Genomic DNA, 14,628 nt, shown 5'->3' with positions numbered 1-14,628 from the left:
CAAATTTAATTGACCATGATCCCTAAAATCCTCCACAATTTTCCTCCCAAAAAATCCCCCATGCGGATATACTCATGATACTATAAACTTCCAGACTGCTTAGATATCATAAAACATATACCAAACATCTTCATTAATTTATGAATTTTTGATATAATATATTATTATATTATATTAATTTATAATATTAGTGTATTTGATTTTCTTTTATATTTGGTTTTATTTATATTTTTTAACGATATATTGATGGGGGAAAATCGATAAAATAAATTCAATTTTAGAAATGTTTGGTGGGCCGCATAAATATGTTTATCGGGCCGCAAGCGGGCCGCGTGTTGCTCATCCCTGCAATACATAAAAGGATTATCGAAAAAACTTAAAACAATAGGAAATAAATTTAACATTTTAACAAGATTCAAAACAAAAAACACATTGAGATCTATTTGATCTAAAACTAAAGCTAACAATGAACAAGAAAGGACAAAGAATTGTATTTATAAAATACCTTGTGCGAACATTTTTATTTAGGTGCAACATCAAGACCATTGAATGTTAGAATAAGTAAACATAAATCTTATATTAAAAATTGAGAATTTGATAGATTTCAAATATGTAAACGTGCATGGGAAAATAAATATAGAGTTCAATCGAAAGATTTAAGTATTGTCCTGAAAGAAACAGATGGTAAAAAAGAGAAAAATCAAAGAAGCGGCTATAAATATGTTGAATGAAATCGGTTACGTCGTAAATTCCTCAGGCAGAATGGAGTAGGATCTGGTTACCCACATTAAAACATGAAATAAATACAAATAAAATCCCACTATAAGTTAATGACATATCGAGGATACATAATTTATGTTTTAAAATAAAATATATAAAATATCAGAGTTTAGTGTTAATATTGGGAGTAAACTAAATGTAAGACAGAATACTTACCATGTCGGCATAATATCATGAGTTTCTTACTGAAACTTATATCAACTTAATATTAAGGCATTTTCCACTAAAATAAGTACGACAAACTGCTGAAAAAACACCCGTCCAATGGTTCAATAATGAATTAATGTTTTATAGATCTAATCTTTCTTCTATTAAACACATTGCAGATGCCACTAAGGATCCCGATATGTTCAAAGTATATTAACAATAAAAATTTGAATTAGGTCGGCAATTACAAAATGCTAAAAAGTCAGCTTACTGTGATTTTATTACTAATTCCAATAATAAATCTAGAGACTGCTGAAAAATAGTAAATTTCAAAAGAAACAATATAAGATCCAGTTTGGTGCAACCTGATCTACCTCCAGACAAAATAAATCAATTTTTTACTACAAGGACAGAGAATATAATTACATCTCTTCCCACTATAAATGTGGATGGCTTCTTCAATTATAGAAATTATCTTTCTCCGAGCAAGTCCTTTTTTTCGTCCCGTTGTTGAAGAAGAGGTCTCTCAAATAATAAAGTCTCTTAATAATTCTAATTGTAGGGACGTTTACGAAATTAATAGCAAAATTTTAAAAGAAACTTATCAAACAGTTTTAACACCTTTCACTCATCTTATTTATTTAATTCTATCAACTGGAGTATTTCCGGAAGTACTAAAATACTCAAAAGTGCTACCTATGTACAAAAAGGTGATCTCTCAAAAACTGACAATTACAGACCCATAAGTATTGTTTCTACTTTTGGGAAAGTGATTGAAAAAGTTATAAAACAATAATTTTATTCCTATTTTGAGTCAAATAATTACTTTAGTAACTCATAATATGGATTCAGAAGTGCTTGTTCTACTACGAACGCAGTATTTAATGTTGTGAGCGAATTGATTAAGAAACTTGAACGCGGCAATCGCATAGCAATTTCTCTTTGAGACTTGTCGAAGGCTGTTGACTGCGTTTTACACATTTTTCTTTACAAGTTAAATTACTATGGAATCAGAGGTATCCCTCTTAAGTTTATAACTTCTTATCTATGTGGCAGACACCAGACGGTAGTATCTAAAGGTCACCTCTCTGATTTTCTATCCGTAAAACATGGAGTCCTACAAGTTTCGGTCTTGGAACCTCTTGTTTAATATTTATATCAACGATTTACCTTAATTCATATCTCCGTACAAATCCGTACAATTCGCAGATAATACGACATACGTTATATCAGCAAAAAATAATGATGATTTAAAAATGTCTTATGAGAAAGTTTCTACTGAATCCAGCACATGGTTTGCTGCAAATAAACTAAAACTTAACTTAACTTTGATAAAACGCAAAATTTGGTTATATCTGCAAGTAATTTACATTATGATCCAGATAACAAAGATACTTTTAAACTATTGGGAATAACCATAGATAATCGACTGAACTGTTCGACTCATATCTCACAATTAAAGAAAAAGCTATAAAATTTATTATTTGTTATTCGTCAACTAGCAAGGGTTGTCAACTTTGAAATATTAAAAATGACATGTTTTTCTTTATTCCATTCTCACCTAAACTGTGGATTAATCATGCGAGGCAATTCAATAAAAGCATAGCCATCAGGATTTTAGCAGGGGTTAGTTATCTAGAACACTTCCGACTTTTCTTCAAGTTCTGACTAAAATTTACAGAAAACGGGCCCATTTAATAAAGCAGTCGGATGTTCACGTTCACAATACGCGAAACTGTCAATACTTACGAACAAATCATTGTAAATTACGTCTTTCAGATAAAATTTGCCTTAATTATAACTATTACTATATTTTACCAAAAAGTATTAAACAGCTAAGCTGTAACAGTTTTAAAAAAGGCATAATATTTACATACTATGTATTTTTTTGACATTTTTGTGGTTCAAATCACATGCTATGATTTTTCTGACGGGTATTCTTAAGTTAAAGTTGATTTCATGTAGTCGAATGAATTATCTTATAATAAAGTCGTTCCAGGAACGCAACTTAAAAATATTAACAATATATCTTTAAAGTCTACTACTTTAAAATGTATAATATATGCCTGAACTGTCAATATGAGTGAGTCAGATAAAATTAAAATAGAAGAATTTTCAACCAAGTAACAAAATACAAAATTTGTTTAGTTTATTAATGTTTTGTATTTTGAGAAGGATTTCCGAGGTGGAAATCGAAACGTACAAATAAATTTATTTTAAACTAAATATCTATAATGTAATAATGATCTCAAACTTATATAAGCAATTCATGTTTAACTTGAGAAATAGCAGATTGAAATAAAAGAAAAGTTATACTTTTATGAATGTTTATTTGGGTCAAAAGATCAATATCAATAGAAGTTAACCGCAAAAATCCATAGATGTTATTTTATGATAACATTTTTATTATGAAATAAAGTAGAGATTTTAAATCGGTAAACACAAAATTTCAATATAAATTCAAATGTTTTACTTTTCGGGCCCTGCCCAATAACCATAAAGTCTGGAATTGCAGCATAGCCGGACTGTCAAAAAATAAATGGCTTCCATGAGGGAGAGAATCGAAAATCCTGTAAAGAGTCCTAGTAATCCGCCGAAATTCGCCAAAAAGTCCGTGGGACCGTACAATTCGTGCCTCTCTGATGTAATAAACTGCGAGGATTTGAAGAATAGAATGAGTTTGGATACGTAGTAGCTAAAACAGATTTTCATTATTTTTTATAACGCTTTCTCCTTTTACAGAGTGGAGAAATATTAAATGTACTGTGGTATACATATGCCAAATGTGATAGATAAAATATATAAAATATATAGGTTTTCAATATACTCGTATATAAAAAAAATTAAATTTAACTCCAATTAGGATTTGTATTATTGTTGTTATTGACACGCTTAAATATGTTTTACATATCTACAACCATGGACATACAGTATGATGCAAATGTATGGAATAAATTTATTATTTCAGAAACAGAAGACTTAAAAAAAATCTTAAAATACGTCAATTTTAATTATTGAATGATCATCAACTGATATATATGTGTTGGACATTACGTCATCAGTTTCGGCGTAATGACGTAATCAACGATTTTTTAAATAAAAACCGAGGTCACGCAGTGTCCTCTCCTGCTGATTTTCCGTTTTTTAATTTCCTTAATGCTTCCTTTACCTCATCCGCCACATACACAAAGGAGCAAAGGTCCATATGATATTAATTTATCTTAAAAAAAAATATGACAGATTACTTCAAGAACTTTTGTGGTAAATATTTTATTTCAATTGCGGTAAGAAATATAAATATTATCCCTAAGTAGACTTTTACTTAGACTGTAGAAACATAACGGGTATTTTCAATCTAAATGGATCACATGTTTGAAAAAAAATTACAAAAATAATAAAATAGTAACTAAATTGACACTTGTCAATGAATATGTATTCCAAACAAATAAAAAATGAATCGTACATACTTGTCAACTCCATATAATATAGTTCCATTTTTGGTTTCGGCTTTTAATGTTTCCATCCATTCCCAATTGCTCTGAGATGTTTCTACGTTATAAGTCAGATCAGAACACATTGGCATGCAGTCACAATTTAATTGAATCGTTTTTCTATATCGCTGACGTCTGGTACTGCTGGAATTTGTATTTGTTTTACTAATTTTTGATCTAAGATCTCCGAGTTCGTATCTTGCTTCAGCGTTTTTCATACACTTTAAGCTTTCGATTCCACAGATATTTGTTGTATTTTCTCCTAAAAAAATATTTGGGTTGATCATTATGGTTTGAGACAAAAATTAATTAGTCTATTATTTTAAATATTTTACATTTTAAATTAGCAATATTAATATACGATACTCTGTATATAATAGGTTGAAGTGAGGTCAAAAGTATATAATCTATTTAGCAGTATTGAGCTGAGATAGATGTCAGATAAGATGGGTAAATGACATCAAAAAATAAATATTGCCGGAATAAATTGAAAGAATGTTGATAGATATCGATGGAAGTACTTGGGAATATATTCCATACTTTGTATGTGGACTAAAATCCTCGTGCAAAAGAAAATACAGTTGAGTCCATGGTTCTTTACCCGTGCGTCATCATTTAAAGTATACGAAATAAGTCGGAAATTTACTTCACGCAACAGAAAGTGACACAAAGTGGCTACAGCTCCGATCACGATTATTTGAAGCGGGCGATTCGTAGTGTAGAAACGTGTACGAACGTAAGTGTAGGAACGTAAACCTTTTCTTATTTTATTGGTCTCCTTTCGGAATGCGCCTAGAATATTTAGTATTTTTTTCTTAACTAAAGTACAATCAGCATTTTTAAAATACACTTTGCAAAATTGCACCATTCCGTCGTACGCTTTATTTTTCATATTTTTGTTCGTATATTCCTTGATTCTATCTATCCATCTATATAAGGATTTTTACAGCCTTTGGCGCCGCCTTCCTTCTTTCAGTCAACGTTTCCAGTCCTTTCTGTTCTGCCATTCTCCATCTCTAAGGTCTCGTCTTTCCATGGCCTCGTCCACTTCATCCTTCCATGATCTTCGGGGTCTACCTCTTTTCCTCCTTCCTATTGGGCTCCAATTCGAAACCTTTGCTATCCACTAATTTCTATTCATTCTGATAAAATCTCTTTTGTTCACTCTGCCATGGTAATCGAATCTCGTATTGCTCGTATTTGATCGGCTCGTCTCAAGCCCACTAACAGACGAGTCAAAACCTGCAGATTAAATTCACACTAATTTTATGACGCGTCATACTTGGCTCGTGACCAATCATAGACGTCTAGATATCTTTACGACTTTGGTTCGCATCAAATTAAACGGATAATTCGCTCGTGTATGGGGCCCTATTCGTTTGTGTAAACTAACTTATTGTTCAATTAACTTTAGTTTAGACTAATCACTCTTGTTTACTACTTTTCCCAAATACAACAGACAGAAAACACAAAACAACAATAAAAACAAAAGAATATATAAAAATTAAGTCAACTTTAACTACCATATACATGAGCAGCCATTGATATAATTGGATGGCCCTTACGTAAATTAAATAGAACAACCACGTATAGAAGCGAAGCAACCACTGCAGAATTTTTAATTAAAAATATAGGACAAACCTACCGACGAACCTCACCCAAATAAATGAACACAAACTAGATCTAAGAAATAAAATATTTTATAAAATTTATTTTATTAAAAATATTTAAAAATAATTTTATAAAACTCGCAATTATCTTTCATCTTGTGTTAGGCATATATATGTATAAGCGTATGTATATGTATATAATGTGATTCACAAGGATAGGTGTAGGAGAATTATTGGTCACAAAAAGTGGAGAAGAAAACAAAAGGATCTTGCCACCTCAACCTTTGATGAAAACGTTTCGTATATGAATTAACACACATCATCAGTTCGTCTAAAATAAATCAAGTAGCTTACAATTATAGAGAAAATTATAAAGAATTGAAAGTACAAGCATATGCAACATTCAGTTGCAATCTAGGATGCACACAGAGACTACGCCTCAGAGGCAGCAACCCACAACTGGGAGTGTTTCGTTAGCATGCAGTATATCTGTTTAAAACTTTAACATCATATGAATTTATTAGCAAAGTTGTAATAAATAGCAAATTTAATATAATTAAAAGGCTTTTTACCTTATACGAGTCATGGGATATTTCAATGCTAAAATAGGTAACGGAAAAGAAGGGCAATATATTGGTCCTTATGGATTAGGAGGTAGAAATCAACGAGGAGAAACAATGAGTATCTTTGCAGCTAAACATGACTTAATCGTGACGCTAAACCTAGACGCCTGTATACGTGGAAATCACCTAGAGACAACAAAGAAGACGTTATTATAAGAAACCAAATAGACTATATACTTGTTAACAAAAGATATCTAAATAGTTTCAATAGTGTTAAAACCTACCCAGGCGCTGATATTCCAACTGATCTAACTAATCTGACTAAAGAAAACATGAGAAAAAACTGTAAAAAAAACATGACATGAGAAAACTGAAATGAAGTGAAGTAAAAGGAATAGTCAGCAAAACAATAAATAGAAAATTCAAAGAAATCAATAATACAACGGAAAGCACAGAAGATAGAATCCCTTAATAAAACGATAGACGACATTAAAGACAATTTTATGAAGAACAAGAAGGTAAGAATAATACATGGATGACGACAGAGATTTTGCAGCTGATGGAAGAAAGAAGGAAAAACAAGAACAATAACTTTATGTATCAAACATTACAACGAGATATACAGAGAAAGATCAGAGAAACCAAAAAGAAAGAACTAGAGGGAAAATGCCAAGAAATTGAAATTCTACAGTAAATACGACGACTTCAACGTGCATAAAAAGGTAAGAGAAGTTACAGGCAAATGTAAAAACACAAGAGTAAGTAAACTTGTTAATGACAACGAAGAGGTAATTGTAAACACACAGAGTATTGATAATACCTGGAAAAATTACATGCGGAATTTATTTTTTGATGAGAGGGAGAGCCAGTCCCCAATACTTATGGAAACAGGACCGCCTATACTATTGGCAGAAATAAGAGCAGCCATAATATCACTAAAAGAAGGCAGAGCTCAAGTTTGAATCCCTAAACTTATTAATGATGAATCTTTATGAATACTATGTAAAATCTTCAATAATATCTATGACACAGGCAATATTCCAAAAGATTGGCTAGTTTCAGAATTTATTACGTTACCAAAGAAACAGGGAGCGAAAAAGTGCGGAGAATATAGGCTAATAAGTCTAATGAGCCATACACTAAAATTTTTTTTTTAAATTATACATCGCAGAATATATAGGCTGTGCGAAGAGATAACATAAGACACACAGTTTGGATTCATGAAAAGCGTAGGTAAGAGAGATACACTGTTTAGTTTACAGGTATTATTCCAAAGATGCAGAGATATGACTTGCGATATCTACACCTACTTTGTGGACTACCAAAAAGTATTTGACACAATTCAACACCGAAAAATGATGGATGTTTTAAGACCGGCGTATAATGAAAAATTTATACTGGAACCCATCAGCCACAATAAAAACAAATCTTGGAGATGAACCCACGGAAGCGATCCAGATTCTGCGAGTCGTTAGACAAAGATGTATACTTTAATATATTACTCAACCTATATTCAGAGGAAATATTTAGTGAAGCCTTGGAAAATTTCGAACATGGTATCTATGGCACCCACGATGTTATATTTGCTCGATATCATGGATGGACAAAATAACCATCGAGACTCTACTATAAATAATGGGGAAAAAAGAGAAGTGATGTATACGATTAAAAGGAGAAAGTTAGAAAGAATATCTCAGACACATATTGAAAAACAAACACAACAACAAATAATCTATTTAAAGCATCAGTTAATAAAATAATTATAGCCAGAATGCACTGATGATGGAATTGTTAGTCCGAAAACGTTCTGTGATGTAGTGCGAAAGGATCTTCTTAATTATACGTTTTATACAGGATTAAAAAAAAAGGGATTTATGGTATACAGTCAACTACAGAAATTTTACTTTCCGTGTGGATTTTAAAATTGTGGCTAATTTCCAATAAAAATAGTAAACTCATTTTTTTATCCCATTGAAAATCACGTCTATTAAAAAATTTGTTATTCATCATTTATTTCTTTTCTATTTGAGAACAGTACATTAAATACCAGTTTATATTATTTTATATCTCTATATTTCTATTTGAATTGACTTGAATAACGATCATTTTTCATCTTGTCTTCCGGAAAGTTGCTTACTCATACTTCGGCAGCTTTTATTTAGTACATCGCAAAATTTCAATTTTCTGTTGATTTTGCGAATTCATCCATTAACATAAAGATTAAATCCCGATTTCCAGGAAGTGCAAGGTAGTGATTTTTATAGGAACTGAACTTGACGTTTACTGAAACAGGAAAGCGGGAAATTTATGGTTTGTCTTTCTGTCTCTTACCTTCAATCGGGTTTAGTTATACAGACTGGAACTAAAATTTTATAGGTATCTATTACGAAAACCACCATATAGGTACTTAATTTTTAACATGTAGATAAATATTCACAAAGTGTGATAAATATTACACAGTGTGAATAATCGGCCGAAATTTAGGTTAATGGAATTGTAAAATACAGTATAATGTTACCAGTTGTTAATAAAAATATTAGTAGTGAATGCATTATAGATTAATATTCAATTATACGTAAAAATATACAATCAATCAATCAATACAATATACAATTAAAAATAATGTATAAAAATACGCAATTTCTCAACTAATCATCCAGGGAAAGATTGAAGGCAAGAGAGGAGTAGGTCGCAAACAAATGTCGTGACTACGGAACATAAAGAACTGGACAGGCATAAATAACACTGGCAATCTTTTGTATGCCGCAAAAGACAGACGTATGGCCTTAAGATAATTCGCCAACGCACTATAGGTGCACGGCACTATAAGAAGAAGATTCAATTATACCGAAAATTTTATTCATTTTACAAAATACATCAGGCATCTTACGATTTCATTATTTAATTTAATAAAAGGCTAGTCACACGTCAAGCTGAAATGCACTTTTCCGGGACGATAACTCCTAGCGCCACCTAGGAAAGAAAGCTGAACTACCACCTGACATTGCATCCTACTGATTCTTAATTAATTATATTTTGTTGTTGAAACAATACGGTTAATTAATTGTTAATTTATTCTACAAATTAATGATTCAAATATCCTTACTAGGAAATTTTACTACTTTATCAGTAAAAAATTTCCAAAAATATTGGTTACTGTAATTTTATAATGGTATGGTATGATGGTGTGGTATGGTTAAGTGCTATTTTTGGTCCGTACTTTTGTATAGTGCAGAAGTGTGGACGCTAAAAGTATCGATCATGAACAAAATTGAAGCATTGGAAATGTGGGTTCATATACGAATGCTAAAGATACTTGGACAGCAAGGAAAACTAATGAAGAAGTACTAAGGAGCGTCAACAAAGATAGAGAATTGCTTAAGACTGTTAGGGTTGTAGGGTTGTGTTATAGAGGTAGTTTTATTGAAACGACCACATCGAGCGTCATAGACGGGAGATGGTTCTAGATAACTGGTCCTCATAAGATACCTAACTCTCACTTATGGCTCCACGTGCCACACCCCAATTGCATTGGTCTGCAGGCTAAACTAAGTGAGGGTAGCCAGACATGGCGAAAATTTCACCGAGTGATTACCGAGTGATTCCCTGATGAAGGGCAGCAGCGATCATCAGTACCAGCTCAAGGCGCAGAGAAAATGATCCTGGATCGACTTGAAACTGGACTACAACAAGCATGACTGGAGCAGTTTGAATGGTTGTGGTACTGCGATGGGGAAGGCAACGGAAAACCACCCCATAAAAATTTCCTTGAATAGTTATCCTGGCAATACACTACGATAGCAAAAACATTACTGATCATGGTGATCCGATCCCAAGACCAGGCAGGGGAGGATGCACACAACCAAATAGTACGACCTCCCAGGTCGTCAGCCAGCGAAATCCCTACGGCCTAAAAAAGGAAGCAAGTCCTCAACAACTAAGGATTGAAACTTGGAATCTACGAAGTATGTACGAGAGCGGCAAAACTCATAACATTGTAAAAGAGATAAAAAGATTAAAAATTGATAGATTGGGAATTAGTGAAACACTCTGGGAAAACTCTGGACAATGCGATGTACATGGATATAAAGTTTATTATGCTGGAAACAACACAACACATCACAGAAACGGCACCGCAATAATAGTTTCCCCACATATTAATTCGGCAGTAAAATCTTTCACTCCCCATTCAGATAGAATATTGCTTTTACAAATTCGAGCAACACCGGTGGATATTAACATATTACATTTATACGCGCCAACGGCAGATAAAGATGAGGCAATCAGCGAAGAATTCTGCGAACAACTGGGAAGCCCGATGAAAATAACAAAAAAATATGAAGTAACAATAGTGATGGGAGATTTCAATGCAAAGGTTGACAGAGGTAAGCTAAATGAGATCGTGGGAAAATTCAGCCTAGGGAAGAGAAACGATAGAGTTGATACACTTATATGCTTCTGCCAGGAATATAACTTGCTGTTAAGTAATACACTCTTCAAGCTCCCCAAACTTTGACTTCACACATGGAAATCCCCCGCTGACTCACCTAACAACATCATAAGGAATCAGATAGATTATATAGCAGTACCAACAAGATATAAAAACATGATAAAATCATCAAAAATGTACCCTGGTGCCGATGTTCCTACGGACCACAATCTGGTGGTATGCAGAATGGTCATGAGGGTAAAACGGCTCGAGAAAAGATCTAATTTAAACGCAATTAATATTAAGAAACTCACTAACCCAGAAACCGAAATAAAAGTACGAGAACAACTAGGAAAGAAAATAAACGACATTAACGAGAACACGTCGGACATAATAGAGAGATGGGATAAATCGAGGGAAGCAATCCAAAGCGTGACAGAAGAAGAAAGAATGTATGTCTGATGAGATAATGGATATGATGGATGAAAGAAGTAAATTCAAGAATAAAAATGCAGAAAAATACCAGCAGATCCACAAAATCATAAGAACGAAAATTCGAGAAGCCAAAGAAAAATGGTTTTGCCTTTTGAAAGGTAAGTTTAATTCTAAATTGTTTCAAAGGAATTACTGTTTTGTTATCTTTTTGTAGAATGCTTGCATCACGTTTATATAGTAGCCAAGCATTATTAATGGATATATCCATAATTTGAGAAAAAATGCCCATATACCATCTATGTGTTTTGAAGCGTATTCTATATAGAGCAATCAATATGTCTACCAAATCCACACCATCCATGTGACTGTTATAGTGTTTTATTAACTGTGGGCGTGGAATGTGGATTTTCCTGTTTTTCATTTTGGAGAATCTTTGTATGGTTGCCATTGGAATGAAGGCTACATAAGAACTACCTAAGGTTACGGACTTGTTATTGTACCACTTTTCAACGACAATGCGACTATCATTATCTACTCTTTGGTCAAAAGAACCTCTAACATCTTTTTTCATTTTCTTATCAGATTCAAGTGGACAACCCCGTAGTCTGTCTTTCCTAACAGTTCCTAACGAAAGTATTCCAAATTCACTTGGAAGATATGTAATAAGTTAATAATAATAATAATAAACTTGTAAAATAGTTATCGAAATAAACCGTCGATAAAGGTTTATTTTGGATTGTTAAACATAGTACTAAAACACATTTTGCCCCAAATCCCATGTTATTTTCTTCATCTGTAAAACGATGATGTTTATAGGTATCGTTTCCTCCATAGGGAAAGAAATCATACACTATCCCCGATGCGCTACAACGAACAAACATTTTGAAACCCTATTTTTTTGGTTTGATATTCACATATTATTTTCTTGAGCCTGCCTTTTCCCCTTATATGGGACCATCATTTCATCCACTAAACATCTAGATTCTGATTTAATTGTAAGACAGTTTCTTCGTACACGATCTAAAATAGGCCTTATTTTGAAATATCTGTCAATATTCAACTCTGCCTTGTTGACAAAATGTAGGCTGCGTCGTATTGCTTGATACCTCTTTAGTGACATTACATTTGCAATAAGTTCATATCCCGTCTCTTAAGACCAATAGTCCGTGTACGCCGACATGTCAACAATCCTCATTCAAATTTCGATAGCTAAGAAATCGTGCATCTCATCTTTACTTGTGTCTACACATTTGTGAAATGTTTGTGTCGAATACAGGTTAATTTGTTCTACGATTAATTTAACAATATTTGGACTAAAAAAGGTTTTAAAATATTGCAAAGGTGTTTTTATGTTTTGGGGTTTTGTAAAATCATTACTTTGTTCTGTTGTTACTTCATATTCAAAATCATCAGTCATCCAGTTGAAGAAAGGCTCATCTTTTTTCTCCAAGCAAGAACTTGCTTGTTTTTGGACTACTGGAGAAAATTCTTGCACTACTGAGGGAGTAGCTGCTGCTAGTCTTCGTTAACTGACTGAAACACGTAATATTTCTACAGCTACTTCTATATATTTTTCAGAAGTAATATTTTTTTCAACATCATCTGAGTTTTCTGTGAATTCCTTCAAAAAATTACGAGATAATACCTCTTGTTTGTCATCACTACTACTTTCTGGGTCGTTTTTAGCACCAACTGGAGGCAAAAGAGCCGTTATTTTATCAATTACCCTTTTTTTAGTCTGAAAAATACGTCATATCGGACGGTGTATACTATACAATACAAAAAGTTTTGATTCGATTTGCTGAAAGAATGTTTACAGTACACCAAAAATTTGTTTATACATATATAGTATAATGCTTCAAAAATAAGTACCCAAAAATTTGCACTGTATAATAAAAAACAATAAACTGATACAAACGCTTACCACTTGTTGATAAGAACAATACGCTTCCTCAGCCATTTTGTCGAGACTCTATCAATACCGTCAGAACTAAATGCGCGAAGTTAAGAATTTTCGGGCCGATTTCCAGTCGGCTATATACGGTAGTGTATACTTAGCTATACAGTGCCAAGAACTGGTTTCAAATAATATTGATTGTCAAATAAAAAATTTGAAATATTATGTATATTATAACATACGTTGCCAACTTAAAGGGTTAAGGGAGATACTATAAAAAAGGAGGAAGTCAGAAACAATTGAATGGAGTTACTGCAGATGGCTATTGATTAGATCTCCTGTTGTAAGGCGACGTGCCCACTCACTAGTTGAATAATAAAGATGATCGGTAGAAGATAAACAAAAAATTACGATGGTGATCTTACCCCTACTTAGAGCGAATTAGCATTTCAATAAAGTAAAGATCGAAGAATGTACCTACGGATGTGCAAATAAAAAAATAAAATAATTTACAAATATTTAATCAAATGTCTAATTTTACTGCTATTGCTAAAATGAGATCTGGTCAAAGTCAAAGAAACCACTAGTGCAATAATAAGCTGTGTTTGCCAACATGTAGCTTTCAAATAAACGTTGCATTTTTCGATGAAAACGTGTTTCAATCATATAGCAATGATCAAAAAAGAGTTTAAATGCAGAGAAATCATAGGTTTGATAAACGGTATAGTCATTATTTAAGAAATAGTGGAGGATTCCTGGCAACGTATAGTTATGGATAAGTGCTAAAGACGTTTGTTCTAATAATATAAAAGAAAAATGAACAAAATTATATTACAAACCTATTCTTGAAAACATATTGTTGCCATCAGTAGTCCAGAGATTCCTCAATAACAACTTCATCTTGCAACATGACAATTTCCTGGTGCATGCGAGTAGACTACATTATTTGAGAATAGTTGCAAGAAACTTCTTAAGGTTAATATTCCTTCGTGGACTTCCCGGAGTCCAGACCTTAACACCATCGAAAATGAGTGGACAGAATTGACAAAAAAATTAAATGAAAGAAACCTTAGGTCACGGAATAGAATTTAAATATGGAAAGCAATTGAGCTGGCATGGGAGGAGTTTGTTGAATATAATATGATGAGGTTAATACTATCTATGAACAGTAGATTGCAAATTAGTATTAATAATAACGAAACTTCCACAAAATATTAATTTGCTATTGTTTATCATTATTCATGATATAGATTTAAAATAGAATCAATATTTTTAA

General features: G+C 32.5%; 1 protein-coding gene across 1 annotated transcript in view; it reads right to left on the bottom strand.

Annotated features, from left to right (window-relative positions):
• Positions 1-3,248: 3,248 nt before the first annotated feature.
• LOC140448106 (pickpocket protein 28-like) overlaps positions 3,249-14,628 on the bottom strand; it is a 41,556-nt gene continuing 30,176 nt past the window's right edge. The window contains exons 8-9 of the mRNA XM_072541174.1: positions 4,395-4,680; positions 3,249-3,622 (exon numbers count right to left, since the gene is read on the bottom strand). Coding sequence (XP_072397275.1) covers positions 3,397-3,622; positions 4,395-4,680 — 512 coding nt within the window. The 3' untranslated portion in view covers positions 3,249-3,396. The remainder of the gene's footprint in view (positions 3,623-4,394; positions 4,681-14,628) is intronic.

Source organism: Diabrotica undecimpunctata, chromosome 8, assembly GCF_040954645.1.
Source record: "Diabrotica undecimpunctata isolate CICGRU chromosome 8, icDiaUnde3, whole genome shotgun sequence".
Classification (NCBI taxonomy): Eukaryota; Metazoa; Arthropoda; class Insecta; order Coleoptera; family Chrysomelidae; genus Diabrotica; species Diabrotica undecimpunctata.
This window is presented reverse-complemented; position numbering and strand designations above follow the sequence as displayed.